Consider the following 19,681-nt stretch of genomic DNA (forward strand, 5'->3'; position numbering starts at 1 on the left):
GCCACAAATAAGGCAAAGGTTTGCTGTACGGAGGGCAGTGAGACAAATGCCAGGTTTACCTGCACAGGAGACAGCAAAAGCTGAGAGGGAACTCGAGGTGCAAGCCCTCTCTTGTCATGTGTAAATGACTCTGAGTTATGTGAGCAAGAGAAGTAACTGTGCTATGACTCGGCTGCTGGTGAGCCAGAGTGTCTTACACGAAGATGGACTCACTTCTTAGCGCATGCTCGCTCTTTGTGTGGTTCTTCCTCCATCCCTGCCTTATTTGCCACACTTGCTCCATCTCCACTGACTCTATACACGGTTCTGTACCAGTCCCTGGCATCCAAAACCTGGAGCTAAGCAGCAGAAGTAATAAAAGAGAACCTAAGTGTGAGCTTGGCAGTGCACCAGAGAAGAGCTATAGCTCTAATGACATTTTCATCATTAGAAAACTTACAATTGGTAAGGATACTTAAGGGATCTCCTTACCTGCTGTGTGGTTCACAATGTGAATAAAAGCCTGTGTGTAAATGTTTCAGTGCTTTCTGTGGATTGGAAGCAGATCTCAGTCTCCCAACTAGGCTGCAGTGTATTTATACTGTGTTAGAACTTACTTGGTGCCACCATTTTCCCCCCACTATTTTTAGGTCTCAACAGCTATTCATCTAACCTGTTCTGAGACTGTATGCAAATGACTGGAAAGTCCCAGGCATTTGTACAGTCTAGTGAAGAGAATGAGAAATATCTAAACAATCAAATTGAAAGTCACCCTCCCTAACTAGTGTTTGGTTAAGTTCCACTTAGAAAAAAAACAGCCGTGCCTTTCTGATCGCTCCCCCACCCTCCTCAGTCCCCTACAAATTGCTGTAAAAATAGGACAGTCAAATCAGAATGGAAACTGCCACCCACTGTAAAGGTTGTGCTAGGAAAACTCTTACTACACTTCATCCATCAGAGCAAAACTGTAAATAACATATAAAATGAGTGCTTATGTGACTGCATGGTCATCATGCTTGTGATTCTTTTGCTGGTATTTGAAACTTCTGTACTAGACAATGTCTTGTCCACTGTGTGCTTACACATTGTGCCTAATGAAGTTACGCCTGCTGTTTATCATAAGGTCAGATAATTCAGGGACGGGGAGATACAAGCTTGCTCAGTAAATACCAATGCATTTGCATCCCCAAATCCCCACCCTGCTCATCTGGCCTGCTGAGAAAACTGTGCTCTGTAGTAGGAACAGAGCAAGGTCTTTTGAACTAGCAATTCTGCTGCCAGTTCCAGCCTGACATGATAATACATGTGCTCCAACTGAGTTCTGCTTATTCTATACCACCAAGGAACCTAAGAATATAGTCACTGAATAACTAAGTACATGAACGGTATTTGTTACAGCAGCAGTTACTGGATCTACATTATCTTTAGGACAGGTCCTTACATTCCCCTGTGACAGCAGCATGCTGCCTGGGTAAAGGAACCTGCAGGATGCTCAGGCTTTTACTGGTGCCCATAAATTATGAAGCGCAAAAATCAGAGTAGTGTTCCAGCTAGACAAAATGAATAATGCAATATCTACACATCTCTAAACCCGTGTGTTTGCTCTGGATGTGTACCTATCTTGGGAAAGGGCACAACTCCTGTATTTCTCATTGCACAAAATTCTCCCTAAAAGGTGGTTCCTAGCGGTGGTTCTGCAGTATGGTGTTACTGGTCCTGCTTGTTATTTGGCACTTCAGGTTCTCTAAAAATAACCTTCTGTCACTGTCATTCAGTCAGTAGTAATTCTGTCTGCCTGCTGGGAAACATCCTTTTAATTAAATCTTAGCTTAAATGGGGATTTGCATGGTAGATGATAACTTCAAATCATGTCAATTACTCCACAGCCAATTAATGTAGGGACATGATCACAGGAAACATACAATGTTCATTTCCTCTCGTTGCAAAACATTAGCCACAGTGTTGATTACTCTTCTCCTTCATCACTCTGAAAGAAGAGGAATTTACTGCAGACCTGCATTAGTGCAAGAACTCAGCTGCCAAAGTAAAACCAAAAAGATTCATCTCTACTTTAAGCGTATTTATACCCCTTCTTTTCCTCAATAAACCCTCTAGAGGAAAAAATGAGCGCATGGAAGAAAAATCTTTCATTTATCTAAAAACAGAAGCTGAAAGGGAATTTGCCTTACTTGCTGGGAGAGGATCAGGAACAAGCTAAGCTGGGCTAAAGTAACTTGGATTGCTCTTCATGGAGCACTTTTCTGCATCAACACTGGTGCCAAACAACCTGGCTTGCCCCTCCCAGGCCTGTGCAGTCCCCAGGGCTTTCCAAAGAGGCTTTTGCTGCTGATCTCTGTAGAAGGGCTGCAGTACTCTGACTCTCTTAAGGGATAAAACTGGCCCAGAACACAATCTGAAGTCCTTCTAGCCTAGCCCCTTTACAACTTCTTTCCTGAAGTTTTTGTATTCACCAGGTTACTTCTCTGAGATCTCTTGTGACCATTGAACTGCTAGAAGAAAGTGTTTTGCATAAGGGTGGTCTTCAGTGCCAATGTCCCTCTTTGGAGAAGGTCAGCATGCAGCCCCTCTCACTCGATGTGTTGGGATGCAGGTTGTGACAGTCCAGGAGTATAGTGCCTGCTTGGCTCAGTACAGGTGTGAACAGCGATGTGTGCTCACCAGGGCGGGTTATGTTAGCTCTGTGAAAAGCTGTCTTTCCAGCAGCTGCATGCAGTTTTGACATGTGTCTTGAGCTCCAAGTAGCTAAGCTTTTTATTTACCTTCAGTAGGGGGTCCATCTCTGCTTAAAAGCCTGCAATATCCAACCCAGTCTAATAAATATTTTACTGGTTTTCCCTCTTTTTTACACATAGCTGTCCCTGGACCTCTATCACACCGAGGATGATATCTACAAGCTCTCGCTGGTGCTGGAACCAAGGAACTCCAAATCTGTAGGTCATTTTTTACTGCGTTTTAACACATTGCTTATTTTGTCTGCATGCAGTTGATTAAATTTTTAAATGACAGTTAATGTTTTTCCTTATTTGTATTCACATAAAGCTCTTTAGTGTTATGTTTGTATAGTAGACACAGTCACTTTTTATAGGTTTTAGTGCATATTGGGAGAAGTAAATAGTGAGACATGCCAGACTTCATTATTTATTGTTTTTCAACAAAACCTCTGCAAGTCCTGGAAAACATAGATCTGCTTTATGTGAAGATATCCTTTGTAAGTTTACATCAATTATTTATTGCATGACCATTACTTCATGTTCTGGATGCTGATGCAGTTATATAAAATAACTCTAACTGTAAAAATTAGTTTTAGTTAAGGCAAAGCATTAGCTGTAGTGTTTTAAAAACTGTCTGGTTATATAGAATTGGCAGTATCGTGGGCTGTCAACCAATGTTTAAGCACCTCAGAATAGATACTACTTTTTTTTCATATGTGCAACTAAAGATAATGCTGCATTGATGCCTTTTTTATGTCTTGCGAGTCTGAGGATACAGATAAATCTCCTAATTAATAATTGAACTTCATTTAAAGTATTACTCTCTCCTCTATTGCCAAAGTCTGGGAACTCCTCTTCCCTCTGAGCATCTCATTAGCGTATTAACATTCTCATTACCTATCACATCCAGCATGTGACAGTCTCAGGCTGAGCCCTCTCAAGCCTGACACCAGCAGAAACTAAGGGTGTCTGGAAATGCTTAGCAGATGCGAGAGCAGAATGCAGTAGTCCGAGGTGATTCATTGCAGTGCTTTTTATGTTTTTGAAGTATTCTTAAAAGCAAGCAAGGAAATTCTTGATTTCCAAGTATAGGGTTTATCTGGGTTTTAAGATAGTTTATCACTCTTGGAGACCAGTTTGAAGACTATGTGTTTCCAATGGTGAATGATGAGCAGTAGTAAGGAAGCTATTGGATATTTCCATGGTCAACACTAACTCAGTTTGAACACCTGGAATTTCATTGCTGAGTCTCCAGTCCATGCTGGATATGACTCAACTACAACAGTTCCCATTTGTCACAGTCATTCTGGCTCCCTGGTGCTCCCATCACAGCCAGCAAAGCTGAATTGTTACAGCTCTGCTGTGGAAGGACTAATGGGCCACTGTTGTAGATGTAGAAAATTATCCCGTTGCTGCTTTGATCTTCAGCCTGGGCTTTAAGAAGGACAAAAGCACTATAAACAGTGCTGTGAACTTTTAACAGTACCCAGCAATTATGGGAGACTTCTGCGTAATCATCAATGAATAACCAGTGACACTGAGCTGCTGCAGCAGCACCCTGAAGGTTAAAAAGCTACAGCTGAATCGACAGAAGCCAGACCATTTGAAGCATACTTCTCTTTGATGGAATGCCAAAGCACATAAGCTATATTGGACGGGAAAGAACCTGTACAACTTTCATATGTGGAAAAATTTGTCAAAAGCAAAGTGACAGTGTAGTTATATCATTCCAACTGCTCCTTGATTTATTGTTGTATGCACAACTCCTGTGCAGGTGCACTGCAGAGGAAGTGCCTCATGCTGCTGCAGTCATTTTTGAGGCAAAAGTGGAGCTGACCTGTTAGCATACGAGCCTGCTGTCAACAGGGACTTGAGCAAGACTTCCATTCTGCTAAAACTGGGAGAAGACCCTTCAGTCAGTGTAGCAGCCTAAAAAAATACTGCGGACTGACCGCCAGCTGTAGTATAGCATCTCCCTGTCATACTGGTCTGCGCAGTCGTTACCTTCTTGTTGGGAGTCTTTCCTAGTTCAGCTGTTGGCTAGAAGATGACTCTGCCTGGTGCAGTTTTACCACTGAAGACACACTTATATAATTTTGAGGCTTTTGAGTAGAATTTATTTCAGTGCCAAAATATTTAGATGTCTGCATCCATCTGAAAATGCTTTTTCAGTCTACGATACCATTAGCCCTGTGCTGGTGAAACAGACAGGAGGTACAGGTTAAATCACAAACAGCATGACCAGATTCAGTGCTTATGAACGTTCAATAAATTCAGCTAAGTAGTCTTTGGACACTGGTTAGTACCTTTCCTCAAGCATGCATTTCAAATACATAAATAACATTACAGTTGTTCATACCAGTCTATGAGTGCAATAGAAGGAACCAACATTTCCCTTCGGCTAGTGGGCACTAACGTGAAGTTTTCATTGCAGCTTCTCAAAAAACATAAAAATTGAATGAGGCTTCAAATGAAGTGCCCAGAAGAAAGTGGAAGTCTCCAGTGGATTCAGTCTCTGCCATTGTGCACTCAGACCAGCGGGAGTTAAAAACTCTCTGTGAGGACTTGGTAGTCTAGCACCACTCTGACACTTGGATGTTGATGCTTTGAGTCCCTCTAGTCTGAGATATTTTAAGAGAAATTTCAAATTTCTTCTCTGACCATAGCTGTAAGAATATCACAATACTGTGATACTGTGATGTATCCCATCTTTAAAGGATTGCTGCATTTCTGCGTATTTTTAGAGCAAAAACATTTGCCAGCATGTTGGTCCATCACAGTGTGTTGACATTAATTTTAGGACTAAAACATTTTGTAAGTGCTTTGGGTATATAGAGCTGGATGACCTGGTTCACTGTATTTCTTGTCAAAATTGAATTCTATGGATATAGAGATTTTTTTTATCTTCCCAGATTTACTTGTGTAGATTTGTATGGTGAGTCAAGAGCCACTGAGGAACTGATAAAAGCTGTTCTGACAAATGGATAAAGAAAAGCAAAATTAATAAAGCAACCCATGAACACATCCTTTTTTTTTTTCCCCCACCAAACAGTGGAGTATGACCTTGTAACCATTTTTCATCTCAATGTCAAAGTCTACGATACCTTTGTTATACTCAATAATAACTGTAACATCTTTACATGGCTTAATTATCTCCCTCTCAATACCAATTTGACAGACGAGACCCAGATTTCTTGCTCATCAGCTAATACAGGGAACTTCTGAGGCTGTGGGCCATCTCCCTCCTGATATAAACCATGCTGATTTTCTTTCTGCTTGACACTGCTTGACCTGCTAGATGTCCAGTGGCAGATGCAGGAGAACGCCAGTACACCTTGCAGCGTATTTCATGCTAACTGGTGATTTTTTGCAGCCTTACCTGAAGCTGTGTTCGGGTCTGTGCTGTATTTTCTACTTGAACAAGCTGAGCTGCATGCCAGAGCTTCTCCCAAAGCACCACAGTGGTGTGGAGGGATTCGGGCTCCAAGCTCTGTGCATCGAGTGAACTGTCAGCTACCGTTCTGTCAAGACCAAGCTGTTTTCAAAATAAAAATAGTCTGGCTGGTGTTACCTTCAGAGCAGGTCAAAGGTTAGCCCCTTTCTGCTCAGGCTGCTTAGATGAATTAAGCTGTGCCTCCTGGCACATGTCAGCTGGAAACCGGTGGCATTGCTAGGCACGATTCTGCCCCTGCTCCTGCCTCCTGCTCTCTGCCCGGTGCTGCTGCGCAGAGCAGGAGCATTAACTTACTCGGGCTGCTGCAGTCCCTTGTGTGGCTCCTGGGCACGGTTGCTCTGGCAGGGAGCTGGGGTCAGGCTGTGTTGTGGTGGAGAGTTTCTCGGGGGCTAGAAAAGCAGGTTTCTGGGCTTACCTATTTCTGATGCCTGCTGCATCTAGAGATCCTCCTTCCTTCACTCTTCCTCCAAGTTTCATTGCTGTTGAAGCCCCTGGAGATGGCAGTGGGGAAGGTCCGTCTGGTTTTGCTTCTGAGCTTGCTGGGTGCTGCCACTGCCAGCATAGCTGTGAGGTGCCACAGAGACCCCAAGCAAGCTGTTAGCAGAGGCCAGTGACCCTTTAAAACCTTGCCTGATGTTTTGCTAAGCACATTTTTACAGCACAGGGACTCCAGTGGTTTGTGGTTGTAGCTCTGATATACAGAGATGCTTTTAACAGGAAATTCAACTTCATAATTCAGACTTGAAAATCTTTGTGTTCTGATCCATCTCTCAGCAGCCTACCTCCCCGACAACCCCTAACAAGCCAGTAGTGCCACTGGAGTGGGCATCTGGAGTGGTACCAAAACCTGACCCTACAGTCATTAACAAGCACATACGAAAGCTGGTGGATGTAAGTATTTGGAAGACTATGCTGGTCAAAGAGAATGACAGCTTTGATATTGTCAGCATTATAATTAATTTCAAGCTTTTCAAGAGATTGTTATGGTTGGGATGGATTTCAGACATCCAATAACAAATTTGAGCCTTTACTGATACATTCAGAAATACTCATTTTATTCCTGCAATCAGCAATGAGATTAGTAAGCAGGTTTCTGGATGCAAAGGAGGAATCTTTCAGGAGCATCCAAAACCTGGCTGCTGTTCAGTAGATTTGATAAGCAAATACAAATTCAGAGGGCAAAGTTGAGTTTTCCCAGCTCTAGCCACCCAGTTTATGTCTGGTAACAGACAGCTGGAAACAAAAGTACTCGGAAACAAGGATTCACACATTACTAGGTTCAGAGAGGTTTTCTGGAAACCCTATTTCTGTTTTTCAGCTTGCTGTCACTTGACTGTCCAGAGCATATTATGTATGGTAAAGATAGCACTGTCTTGGTATCGTTTTCAAAATGTGGGTATCAGGTCATGGAGCCTTATAGCTGGGATCTTCCAGCTTCAGTCTGGAAGGTGATGTGTTAGGTAATGCAAACAAAACCAAACACTACCAGGTTCCTCTGGAGAGACTAAGCTGTTGTGTTGGTGTGTAAGGGACTTCTAGTGATGTGTGAGCAGCATGCAGAGGAACCAGAAACGCGTTGTATATAACGAAGCAATATTTTCTTCTGTTTTTTACAAATTAATAACTCAGTCCAGGAGGTACTATTAAATTCTGACCTAGTCCATGTTACAGGTCATTAATTGGGGTTATGTTGATAAGATAACTTAGTCTTCAGTTTCCTCACTCAAACTTCAAATAGATCTTGTGGTTTACTTTTTGTACATGGTCTTTTTTAAAAAAAGTTTCATTTTTCCCTTAATGTGGGATGCCAGAACTGCACATGCTGTTCCTGTATTGCTTTTGTCAGTGCCATATGTGTGATAAAAATCACTCCACATCCAGACCTCTCTTTGATAGCTTGTTTAAATAGGAAGTCTGTCATAACTCCTCACTTTTGCCATGTGCTGTATCAAGGGTTGTTCTGGTTCCTGTGGACGAGGAAAATTCCACAACTGTGGCCTGGTTTGGAACATATGATCTTGAGTTTGACAGCATTGAAACATGGTTTGGGGCTATTACGGATACAGCTTACCAAGAGGCCCACACCACCATGTACAGCCGTCTTTGTTTTGCCAGTCTTTGTCATTTACTAGCTGCTTTGAGTTGTGCTTTAAGGCATTGTTTTTATGACTCAAAGTGCTGAATCCTGCTTGGGTTTGCATATTGGTTCCTTCTTGCTGATGCGTTTTTGAGGTCTGCCAGCCATCAGTTACAGGTAATTTCATAGGTGCTTAGAAATCAGCTTCATCATGTTCTTGTTACAATAAGGAAAAATGCAAAGACCTTTCAGAGGTTTCAGTATATTAAATTCTTGTCTCTGTCCACCAAATCTTGATCTAATGAGAGTTTGTGCTTCAGTGTATGTCTTTCAGACAGTCATGTTGACTCTGACACTCGTGTTTTTCCTATCAGCTTCACACGTGGCTTTAATGCCCGTTGCATATCTCTGCCATCAGCAGGACATACAGTGATATAGTAATTCCTTAGCAGCTAAGGAGGGCTTCCATCACTTTATGCAACCTTTTAAATTTGATCCCATGTCTGTATTTACTTAGTGGTGAGCTGGGGTGGGTTCATGGAAGAGAATGGTTGTTAGCTACAAAGTGCTCACGATCTGGATGTCAAAGTATTAGTAAACAAATCAGATTGAAACAGTGCTGTGGCAGAGGAGAGGTGACTAACAGAGAAGTGAAGCCAAAAACATCTGAAATACTCGTGGGAAAGCTGCTGTTAGGTTGGTTTTGGTTTATTTCTTTTCTTGTGATTAAAAAGCATACTTAATGAAGCAAAGGGACTATGTCACACGGGGCAGAATTTTTAGTGACATTTCCAATAAAGAAGGAAAACAAAGCAAGAATAATTATGTCTGTAGAGTTGTAGAGGACCATCACTACATAAACACTGAGGTCAAGTTTTCTTTAAAAATTAGTCATTTTTTCCCCCTGCAGTCCAATAAATATGCATGTTGTAGTACTAAGTAGGAATAAAAGGAATAAAACAAGGCAACAGAGCACCCGATTAGTAATGTTAGTCATTAAGTTGCATGTAATTATAAGGTTGAAGAGCTGGTATAGATTCAGGATTGGCTAGATATTAGGACAATAATTACTTTTTTTTGTCCCAGTCTGTCTTTAGGAACTACGATCATGACCATGATGGCTATATTTCTCAGGAAGACTTTGAAAGTATAGCAGCCAACTTCCCCTTTTTGGACTCTTTCTGTGTGCTGGACAAAGACCAGTAAGTTTGGAGACTTCTTTGTGGTTTTTTTCTTTTCCTCAATTAAAAAACTTATGAAAACCAAATACTGAAGAAACAGTGTTTCCCAAGCCTCTTGTGTCTGACATCTCACCTAAGGAACTGAAGATCACTGAAGGCTGAATTCTGTTCTCATTTAACTTCTTATGCTGTGGTCGGTTCTATAAGGCCACCCGGGTCAGAGTCGTGCTTTACCTCGTACTTTAAAAATAATTGCTGTAATAGCTTAATGAGGAATTCCTGCTGGGACTGAGTCAAAACCCCTAGAGTACCATCAAGTTACAGTGGAGATGCTGTATCCAGACCAGGCATCAGACCAACGAAGCAAGTAAGTTGTGTACAGGAGAGGGGAAATGAGTATATGTAGCAGAGAGGGTAACAAATATTCTGTGAGGTATATATAATTTATATTTCCTAGCCAGTTTGGCCTGATAATTTTTGTTGTCTAGAATCTCTTTGGCTGTCAAGGCTGGTGGCCAGCCAGGGACACAACTGCTTGGTCTGTGTGAGCAGTAAGTCAAGGTCCTTCACTTAATGGCCTGCGCTCTGATACCACAAAGAGGTGAGAAACCACGGTCTATGCTGCAAGTTCAGCATCTGCTGTTCAATGAAGGCTAAGAACCACAAGGCTTTAAGTTTTTTTTTCTGCCAGGACTGTTGCAGCTCTTTCTAAGGATGTGCTTTGTGTGCTGCCTGTTTTTTGAAATGAGAAAATCCTGAATTGTTTGGTGCTCTGAGCAGTGACGGATCTACTCTTTTTGCCCTAACAGAGATGGTCTTATAAGCAAAGAAGAAATGATGGCTTACTTTCTGAGAGCTAAATCACAGTTCCAGTGTAAAATGGGACCAGGGTTTATTCATAACTTTCAGGAGATGACCTATCTTAAACCAACTTTCTGTGAGCACTGTGCAGGATTTGTAAGTATGTTTTTAATAATAGTCTATCTTAAGCACAATTTTTTACCCTGTAACATAGACAGGGTGAAACTGGTTCCACACATTGTAAAGTCTTTTGGCCGTATATCTCGTTGCATTCAGAAGCACAAAACATTTATTCATGTTGTAGCTGTGCTACCCAGTTTTGTTTCTGTGGTTCCTGAATACTTGGCATTCATAAGAATTACTGTCGCGGGGAGGAGGATAAAATTATGTTACCTAAAGGATATTAGAGACTATATGAATGGCTTTACTTGGTTTATCTGAAGTTCTTTAATTTGGCTTGACTTCCCATGTAAACAAGCTCAAGGGAAAATGGTGTCTGGAACAGAGGATGTAGATGAAGCAAAAGCCGTTCTTTCTCAGGAAATTGCACATGGCCACATAACTATGTCCATAATTCTCTGAATAACAGCCTTAATCCTTTCTCTATTGAATTAACAGATCTTCTAATTTTGTCAAATCAGAAGTGCTTCCAGCAGTTCTGTACAATAAGAATTTTCAAAATTTATTTGTTGGGGGGCTTTATTTGCTTTTTCTCTCGGCCGTAACTTACCAGATGCTGAGTGCTCTGCACATAGCTGGGAAGTGATTGATTTTGTGAACATTTGTGTTGCTTGTAAACTTCTTCCAACTTTTCCACTTCAAACCAAGTACAGTAAAGAAAAAGGAATTACTATGATTTAAAAGTTACTTTAATGCACGTCCTCCGCTGAAATCAAATGTCCACATTCAGACAGCTAAAGCAGTAAGGGCAGAGGGCCATGTCCTCTGCTTATGAGTGGCCACGTACAGGGTTTAAACTCAGACTGTCACCCCTGCTCTCCAGCGCAGAGCTGCGGCTGCTGGCAGTGGCAAAATCTCCAGCTTGTAATATGTGAACTTTTCCACTAAGTAATATTTCTTCGTGGCTGAAAGTAACAGTAACAGCACTGTTAGCGCAAAAACGTGCCTCCTTTCAGACCAGCTGTGGTGTTCCTGCTCTTGTCCATGCTCCCATCTTCCACGCTGCTTTTGTGAGGCACTGCTCTTGGTCAGATGCTTACGGTCCTTATCACAGCCACCGGTTAAGGCCACAGGAGGGAAGGAATTCCGCCTATTTCTGCAAGAATTTCAAAAACCTTGGAGGCGACATGGTCAGTGCTGATTCAGGAGCGGGCTGGTGGGCTCTCGAGCTGACAGCTCTGGCAGGCTGATGGGGCAGGGACGGTCCCTGGCCTGAGCCTACTGTTTCAGGCTGCCTGCAGCCTCGGGAAGACGTCAATGCGTTCGTGACACCCCGTTCATGTTTGGAAGGCTTCCATAGGAAAGCAAGGCCCAGGAACTACCCTGCCATGTCCTCTCCACCAGATATTTTTCTCTTGCATCGATTTTCTAGTTAGTCATTGTTGTATTTTTCATATCTCCCTGATTGCATCCAGTGCAGGAATACAAGTGAGTAAGGGATTGTACAGGAAATGGAAATAAGGTCATTTTTCCTGTCAATTCACTGAAGTCATTGGCATTCTCCTGTGGATGAGTTGGGCTGACAGGACAGGAACAAACTACAAAATCTGCTGCACATTTGTTCTGCATTTCCATGCTGCTCATCCACGGGTGGAAACCTAATTTCAAGCTGATGCACTGATTCACAGTCAAAATAATGTGCACTGACAGTGCAGCAGGATGAATTGACATGACAGTGCAATGCACGCAGTATTCAATAAAATACCTTTATTAAAATGATAGGAACTTTAAAGGTCAAGCTAAAACCAAATGCCATTAAGCAGCATGAAATTGATATGCCCATGGCCAGTCACAGTTCCGTCCCACAGCTTGAGTTGCATTGCGTGACAGGGTAGGTGACCAGCCATCCCACTGAGCTTTATAATCTGAATTTGCACAGATCCTTTTACTTAGAAGCTGGCTCAAGCCAGCTTTGCAGCAAAGCTGTGTCAGACAGATTCAAAGATTTAGGTCAGAATTCATGACAGGGCACTTCAGCTAAGCTTTCACTACGCTGTGTGACCACAACAGTGGTGCCAAATTTGAGTAGGTGGAAGATACAGGGCTAAGAAGGTGAGAAGAAAGATCTTTGGTGGGAACAGATTAGAGCTTAAATGAAAGAAATAACAATCCGTGCCTTTTACAGTGATGCTGGCAAAAAGGCCTGGGAAAAAAAGTCATTGCTGCTCTTTCAAGAGGGGCTGGGGGGCTCCACTGTCACTGTCTGACCACAGCAGCTGCATTCACTGTGCATATATACAGCATTAGGAGGAAAAGAACAAGCAGCAGGCTTTCTTTGGACCCTTCTTCCACTGTTGTCCCTTCTGTTCTTTTATTCACCATTCTTTCACCTTGTCTAATCTATTTTGCTTTCTCCAAGCCCCCATTTTTCATTGCAAATTCTTTTGTGCGGTGTATGGGATTCCCCCCACCCCCATTCTGTTTATTTTACTCTTTCTTTTGTGTTCTGGATGTTCTCCAGCTGTTCCTTCTGAATATTTCTTTAATGACCATGTTCACCCCCTGCACACTGTGCGTGGATTCTTACAAATATGGTGAGGAGTCACCTGCGGTTTCAACTGTCTGGATGTGCTCACCCTCCTTGGTAATGTTTCAAATGATTTCAGGATAAATAAACACTGGAGTGCCCGGGTTTTTTTGTTTTTCTTTAATGCTAGAGCTAGAAAAACTGCTCCTTTTTCTCTCTACCTCTCAGAGTGAAAATGCTTGTTTTTATGCCATGGCTGTAGATACAGCGCTTCTAAGTGTATTGATAAAAATTAGATAGGGAGTTTTCCTACTTCTAAGCAATCCTGCCCTTGCTGCAGTGAAATCTTCCCAAAAGTGGGACCGCACACCCTGCCTCCCAGAAGTTTAGCATTTGGTTGTTATGTATGTCAACGAGCTTCTGGGAGGAGGCAAAGATGGAATTTAGTGGCTTTTCTGCCTGTTTCAGTCTTCAGCCTTTTTGTAAATGGAAAAAGTCAGGTGGACAAATCAGATTGCTATGGCGAGGTGTGCTGGGGACCAGTATGGGAACCAAGAACCTAATTTTTGTCCCTAGTGGTGTTTTCTTTGGCTGTGTTTGAATGGCATGGGTCATTCATGTATCTGGAGAATGGATGAACACTGGAAATGTTACGTGAGCCTAGAAGCAGAGTGTGCTCTGCTGGTTTCAGTAAGCTTGATATGATGGCAATTTTTCACCCGTTCATGGAACCAAATGCCATCTGTGTCTCTCCTCCTCTGGTAGTCCCACTGTAAGCAGTAGAAATAAGGGGGAAGCCACACAAGTCTTATCACAATTCGAGGGGGAGGTCTGCCTAACAGGAAGGGTGTTAAGAGCAGTTGTATCCTGTTTGTGCTTTTGTAGCCATTGGTACTTCCTCATTGTGACCTTGTTTTCCGTTCGGCTTTCTTTTCTGATTCCTTAACGTTCTTTTGTCTTTCTTTGCAGCTCTGGGGCATAATCAAACAAGGCTACAAATGCAAAGGTAAATAAATATTGGATGGCTTTTTCAGGCTGTAGGTGATGGGTTTTAGCACAAGTAGGTCAACTGAATTTTTTACTGAAATGGCATCTGCTCATCCAAATTTTGCTTCTACACTTGGTAATGTCTGTGAACAGTGACTGCTGGTACACTATGAAGTCTCACTGCATTAGGGGACATAGCACCCAGTAGGAACACACAGGTTCTGTGAGCTAAAGGTCCAAAGCAGCCACCGACCCCATGAGTTGTCACTTCCCACCAGCAAAGACCTTGCATCTTGTAAAAAGCAAGTGTCCTCATCCTAACACTGAGACATCCTGAAATATATCTCCTGAGACTTGGGGTCAGGAAAAGGTCTGCTGGCACTGCTGTCTGTCATGTACACCCGCATGCCTGTAGCGAAGCCTAACTGTTCTTGCAATGCAATAGTGGCTGAGCTAGGAATAGAGAAATATTTAATTCCTAGACTGCCCAGCAGATCTCATTGCAAGATTTTCTCCAGGCACTCAACTCTTCCTCAGAGAGGGGTGGGGAAAATATCCATGGCTAAACCAATGTATGTGATTCAGCTATTCCTGATTGCTGTCGTCTGAGCAGCCATGAAAGGGCTAGTTGCAGTCTGTACTTTAACTGGTAGGATAAGGGAAGGAAGATGGAGTTTTGTCAAGGGAAGGAAGATGGAGTTTTGTCACAGCAGCCCTGTAAACTCACGTTGAGAGCTGAAAGCTGAGCTCTGTCCTGTGCCATTGATTGCAACTGTGGCCCAACAGAGAGAGAGAGCAAAAGTGGTTCCGTAGACTCAAAATCATAGGTAATGGAGCATGAGAGTAAGAAAGCAGAGCAGCTCACTCAGATCTTGAAGTGGTCAACAAATGTATTTAGTAGCTAGCTCTTTGCTGCAGCAGCTACCAGCTGCTGTGTATGCCAGCATCACTGGAGTACTGCACCCACCATGGATGATTTCTGCCTTTGAGCACAGAGCTGTCATCTTCTGTTTTGACCCTCTGACACTGTGCTAGCAGGGGGAGGGAGGGAGTTCATCTGTTCAGGTCTGCTGCTTACCCCAGCACTGTGGATGGCGAGATAAAGCTAGACTGTGTGGCCTGCAAGTGATGAAGGAGGTTCTCCACTGCCAAGAGAGATCTTTATTGTATTTGGGGGAGTGGTTACCTTTATGGCAGACAAAACCACAGCCGGGCAGGTACTTCTGTATTAGTCATATCAACAAGGTGACAGGAGAAACCAGAACTGTCACCCATCATGTTAGAGCTGCTGCCCTGAGCAGAACAGTTTTTAGCCGAGAGTTCTAAATGCAGTGCTTTGGCAGTGGCTCGCCTAGAACAAAATTTTAGGTCATGGCGTAGCAACAGAGAAACAAGGGAGACGATGGAAATGTTCAAACAAGGGCAAAGGGACACAATGGAGAGAGCCTATGTCTGGGGCACACATCCTCCACCCTTTGGTCCTTTCTCACACACAAGATCCATCCTGCAGTCACGCTTCATGTAAATGTGATGAGTGTAGCTGCAGTGATGCCGCCCAGCAGAGGCTAGGTATGCAGGCACTCGGCCTGTTTAATCCAGGTGGGTGATACACATCCACAGAGCTTACTCTGTGCTGATGTTGCTTACTGAGCTACTTTGATCACTGTAGGTTTACAACTAGTCTATGCTGTCCTCCAGCTGTCCTTCCAGTAGCTCAGAGTATGGATGCTCCAGTGCCTTCTGACCAAGTGTGTTTACTATAATGGGCCCTGGCTGGGTCAAATAAAAAACAAACAAACAAACAAACCACCTTTTTATGGAGACTCATGCAGTGGAACAGAAGCTTTATGCATGGCATACACAGGATCATGCCAGCAATGTCAGGTCTCTTCCTTGAGACTAATTTCTGATGAAAATACCATCCCCTTCTTCCCTTCTGCTGCCAGCTTTCTATTAATGGCTGCCATGGAAATGATTCATTTTTTTGTAATGCCCTTCACAGCAAATTATCCATTTCTAAACTCCACACCTTCTGTCAAAGTGTTTGTTCCTTCAGAGTCCCTCCTGGTATCTGTCTGCTAATAGCCCTGAGGGGTAACCAGATAGTTGTGGCTTTCCATTTGGTGACTTGACAGTTCCTTTCTTTACAGATTGCGGTGCCAACTGTCATAAGCAATGCAGAGACCTGCTTGTGCTGGCGTGCAGGAAATTTTCCAGAGGAACCTCAGTGGGCAGCAACCATGGCTCCCTGCCTAGCAGTCCATCTCTGCCTCCAGGTGAGAGTACTTCTGTTCCTATTTTAAACCATTTCTGGAACCCCTCTAACAGCCAGTGTTCTTGCTGCAATGATGGCCTTAGTCTCCTGTCTGAGCCTCCTATCCTCTATACTGGCAGCTCTATCCCAGCTGAAAAGAAATAAAATTATAATTAGTGAAATTGTACTTCTACTTATAAGCCACGTAGAAGCAGGGGCTAGGAGGCACAGGGCACAATTCTAGTTCTGCCTTATCCCCTGAGTGTGCAGATGGAGGGAGAAGGAAATGTGTGCATACAAGGCCAGAATCATTTCCAAGCAGCATGTAGATGTTGCTAATTATACCACTGCTTCATATAGAGGGTTACCTCCCCCCTGACCCAGGCATAAGTTATCTTTTTGTAAAGATCTTGAAGTAGAATATTTAAAATAAACAATTCCACCCTCTCTTTCAGTCCAAGACGAAGTATTTGAATTTCCCAGTGTTGCTGCAGAACACCAGGACCTTGATGGCAGAGCTATCACCCTCGTCACTGGCTCCTCGAGGAAAATTTCAGTGCGGCTGCAGAGGGTGACCACCAGCCAAGCAACACAGACAGAACCACTCTGGCATGAGCCAGGCTGGAACGATTCAGGTTCCCATACTTTCCCCAAAATGAAGTCCAAATTCCATGGCAAAACTGGGAAGAACAAAGGCTTTGCAAAATGGGAGAACGAAAAGCCCAACGTGCAAGCTGACGTGGAGCTAGAAGCTGAGGCCCCACAACACATACAGGATCACAATGGAATAGAAACCCTCCCAGAAAGACAAGAATCTGAGGTGAGCTGCAGAAGAACCCAAGGCAGTTTAAAATCTGCTAGTCTGAGGTCTTGTAAGGTTATTTTATGAATTTCAGGATGCTTTTTCATTCAAATTTGCTATTGCCTCTTGCACAAGTGTTCCTTCCAGAAGAATGCACATCCGTAGATACCCATTTTCTCCACTGCAGCGTGCACTTACTGTAACTGGGGGGTTTGCCTCTCAGGGTCAGTATGTGCTTTTAGGCACTGGGCATGTCTCTTTTCGATAGTCATTAAAAGCCTGGTGGATATCTGACCAAATTCTGTGCTGTTGTACCCTTGCAAAGCACTGTTCAGGGCTCCGTGTTAGATTCACAACTAGCATTCTAGTAAATATGATTCTAGTAAAGATGAGTCCCTGCTATGGCAGGATAGCTGTCTGGTTTCTGTTGCTGTCATCCATGAAGTTTATACATCTAAAGCCTCACACTTTTATTGACTATCTTCGCTAGCATGTAAGTGCCTGTTTTCTTTTGGTTCCAGGATAGCTGATCGCTCACCCTGAAGCACAGAAAAATGAAGATGACAACTGTAGTACAGCAAGCACTGATGGACTGTCACAGACCACATTTGGCCATGAGTTTTCCTGTACCTCATACTTTTAAATTCAACCATTGCCCTGTTTTCTTAGCTGAAAGGTGTTATAAAGCACTATTTATTTTCTCGTGAGTAAGCCATTTGGATGAATGTTGCATGGACACAGCAGAGCGGATCTCTGCACTCAGTGTTTTCTTTTGTATGACTTTTGTGGAAACTTCCTTTACAGGCCAGTGAGGATATATTTGGCCTCCTTTAAGTAGACTGCATCATTGCAGTATGTCTGCCAGCAACAACAATGGTGAAGACAGAAGCCAAGCATCCAAGTTTTCGATAACACTCCTTTTCCAGAGGCTTGCAGTGATCTTTTAAGGAAAGAAGTAGGTGTGTATGTTGATTAAATGTCAAACAAAAACCTTTCATGAAGTCCTCTATGCTGAAATTCTTTGCACACCCGGAGTTTTGAATTTTGGCTGTGTTTACATTGCTACAGTGAGCATATGTATTAGTGTTCAGCACAGTGGCACCAGTTCCCAGGATCCTTCAAACGGGTGGCATGTGGCTGAGACTGAAGGAATTCCAAGACACTATGCATTTGTCTGGTTATACCACAATGGACAGGGGTCATCTCTGCCAGCACTAATTATGGTAAAATTAGCACATAATAAACACCTTAGTTTTAAGAGTATGTGTATATATATGTGTGTACATGGTATGTTTTTCTCTGGTTAGCAACATGCACATGTTAAGACTACATGTAATAAAGAGCAACCTCCAAACTGGCAAATGTAGATCTAGCACCTGAACTTGTAGTGGCCTGAGAAGCATTAAGTTACTTAAGGAGCACAGCCCTCATCTGGAAAAAGAGAAAACCAAAACAAAGCAGCACAAAGCTCACACCTGAAAGCTGCATTCCAACTTGGCATAAGTGTATTATTATTTTTACCTCATCTCCCCACAAAAATAGGTATGTGTGGGGAGCACACACTCTGAATTAAAGCAACACAACTGTAAGATTTCCTACAAAATTCAAGTTATTGCACACTTCGTCGTTATAAGCCCTCAAGACCAGAGAGTAATTTCATAGACTACCCTCACCAAAACTGACAGCTGCACTCCTCTGTGGTAATTTGTCTGTAAACTGCACTGTGACTACACAATGCCTGCTCAGGTTTGCATCTCGAATCCTGCAGGTTTCCTTTGTTTTCCAACACAACTACATACTGTTCTAAACTTGGGAGAAATACACACTGCAGAGAGCACAGATTTCCAAGCTAGGACGAGGGCCAGAAGCATCCCTTGCTCTTACTGCTGTGGGCGAAGAACAACCATTAGGAAAAATATAGTCTAGTTCCTGTGGTAGGTCAGGTCCACATACCTACCCTTACAGCACACAGCTTGCACACAATGAAAATGATGTGGTAGAGAATTTTAATAAAGAAATTGGTTATGATCCAGGCTGCTGATGGATCTGTTGAGGTAAGCCTTTTAACACTTTATAAGTGAAATGTTCATGTGCAACTTCATTCTTAACATCACATACGAGTTTAAACCCAGCATTTAGTCTGTAGAACTCAGCCCATTTTTTGCAGGCTTTTAAAAGTTAGTTGTAGGCTCTTGCTCTGAAAGGTGCGTGCCTTCCTATTTCTGTCAGGCCCACAAACCATGCCTCTCTTAATTGCATTGTTGGACAAGAATGTTTCTCATACATAATCTTATCTTCTCACTTACCTGCTCCCCAAGATACTTAAGCTTCTTTCCTAAGCTGTTTAAAAGGGTAGGTGCACTATGTTCTTCAGAGGAAGGCCATTTCAAGGACACATTTTTCCTCACATGTACTGTTATTAAGGCATAGACTCACATTTAAGCAAGAAAACTGATGCCTTCTACAGAAGCTGCTCCCACTTCCTAGGGTACCATTCTGCTAGCCATTACACTGTGTAAGTGTCAACCTATTGTTGACATTTCATTAATACATCTCTTGCAAGCCTGGTAGCTTTCGTCAGTTAGGTGCTTACCTCAGCAGTAGTTGCTGATCAAGTGTAGACTGCAGGCTCACACAGTTGACCCTTCTAAGCAAAATATTGCAGAATCCAAGGAGGAAGACTCATCTACACGAAAATTTCAAGCACCTGCTCCTGCTGGAAACCCTTAGCTTTAGACAATTTCAAGATGGGGAACACAGAGTGTGT

General features: G+C 42.9%; 1 protein-coding gene across 9 annotated transcripts in view; it reads left to right on the forward strand.

Annotated features, from left to right (window-relative positions):
• Positions 1-18,177, forward strand: part of RASGRP3 (RAS guanyl releasing protein 3) — a 61,455-nt gene extending 43,278 nt beyond the window's left edge. For 8 of the 9 annotated variants that reach the window (XM_055816620.1, XM_055816615.1, XM_055816616.1 and 5 more), the window contains 8 exons: positions 2,853-2,930; positions 6,940-7,056; positions 9,329-9,444; positions 10,233-10,380; positions 13,841-13,877; positions 16,009-16,134; positions 16,568-16,932; positions 17,436-18,177. In XM_055816620.1, coding sequence (XP_055672595.1) covers positions 2,853-2,930; positions 6,940-7,056; positions 9,329-9,444; positions 10,233-10,380; positions 13,841-13,877; positions 16,009-16,134; positions 16,568-16,932; positions 17,436-17,444 — 996 coding nt within the window. In that variant the 3' untranslated portion in view covers positions 17,445-18,177. The remainder of the gene's footprint in view (positions 1-2,852; positions 2,931-6,939; positions 7,057-9,328; positions 9,445-10,232; positions 10,381-13,840; positions 13,878-16,008; positions 16,135-16,567; positions 16,933-17,435) is intronic. The other variant, XM_055816622.1, reaches the window with a different exon arrangement.
• The last annotated feature ends 1,504 nt before the right edge of the window (positions 18,178-19,681 follow it).

Source organism: Falco peregrinus, chromosome 11 (genome assembly GCF_023634155.1).
Source record: "Falco peregrinus isolate bFalPer1 chromosome 11, bFalPer1.pri, whole genome shotgun sequence".
Taxonomy (NCBI): Eukaryota; Metazoa; Chordata; class Aves; order Falconiformes; family Falconidae; genus Falco; species Falco peregrinus.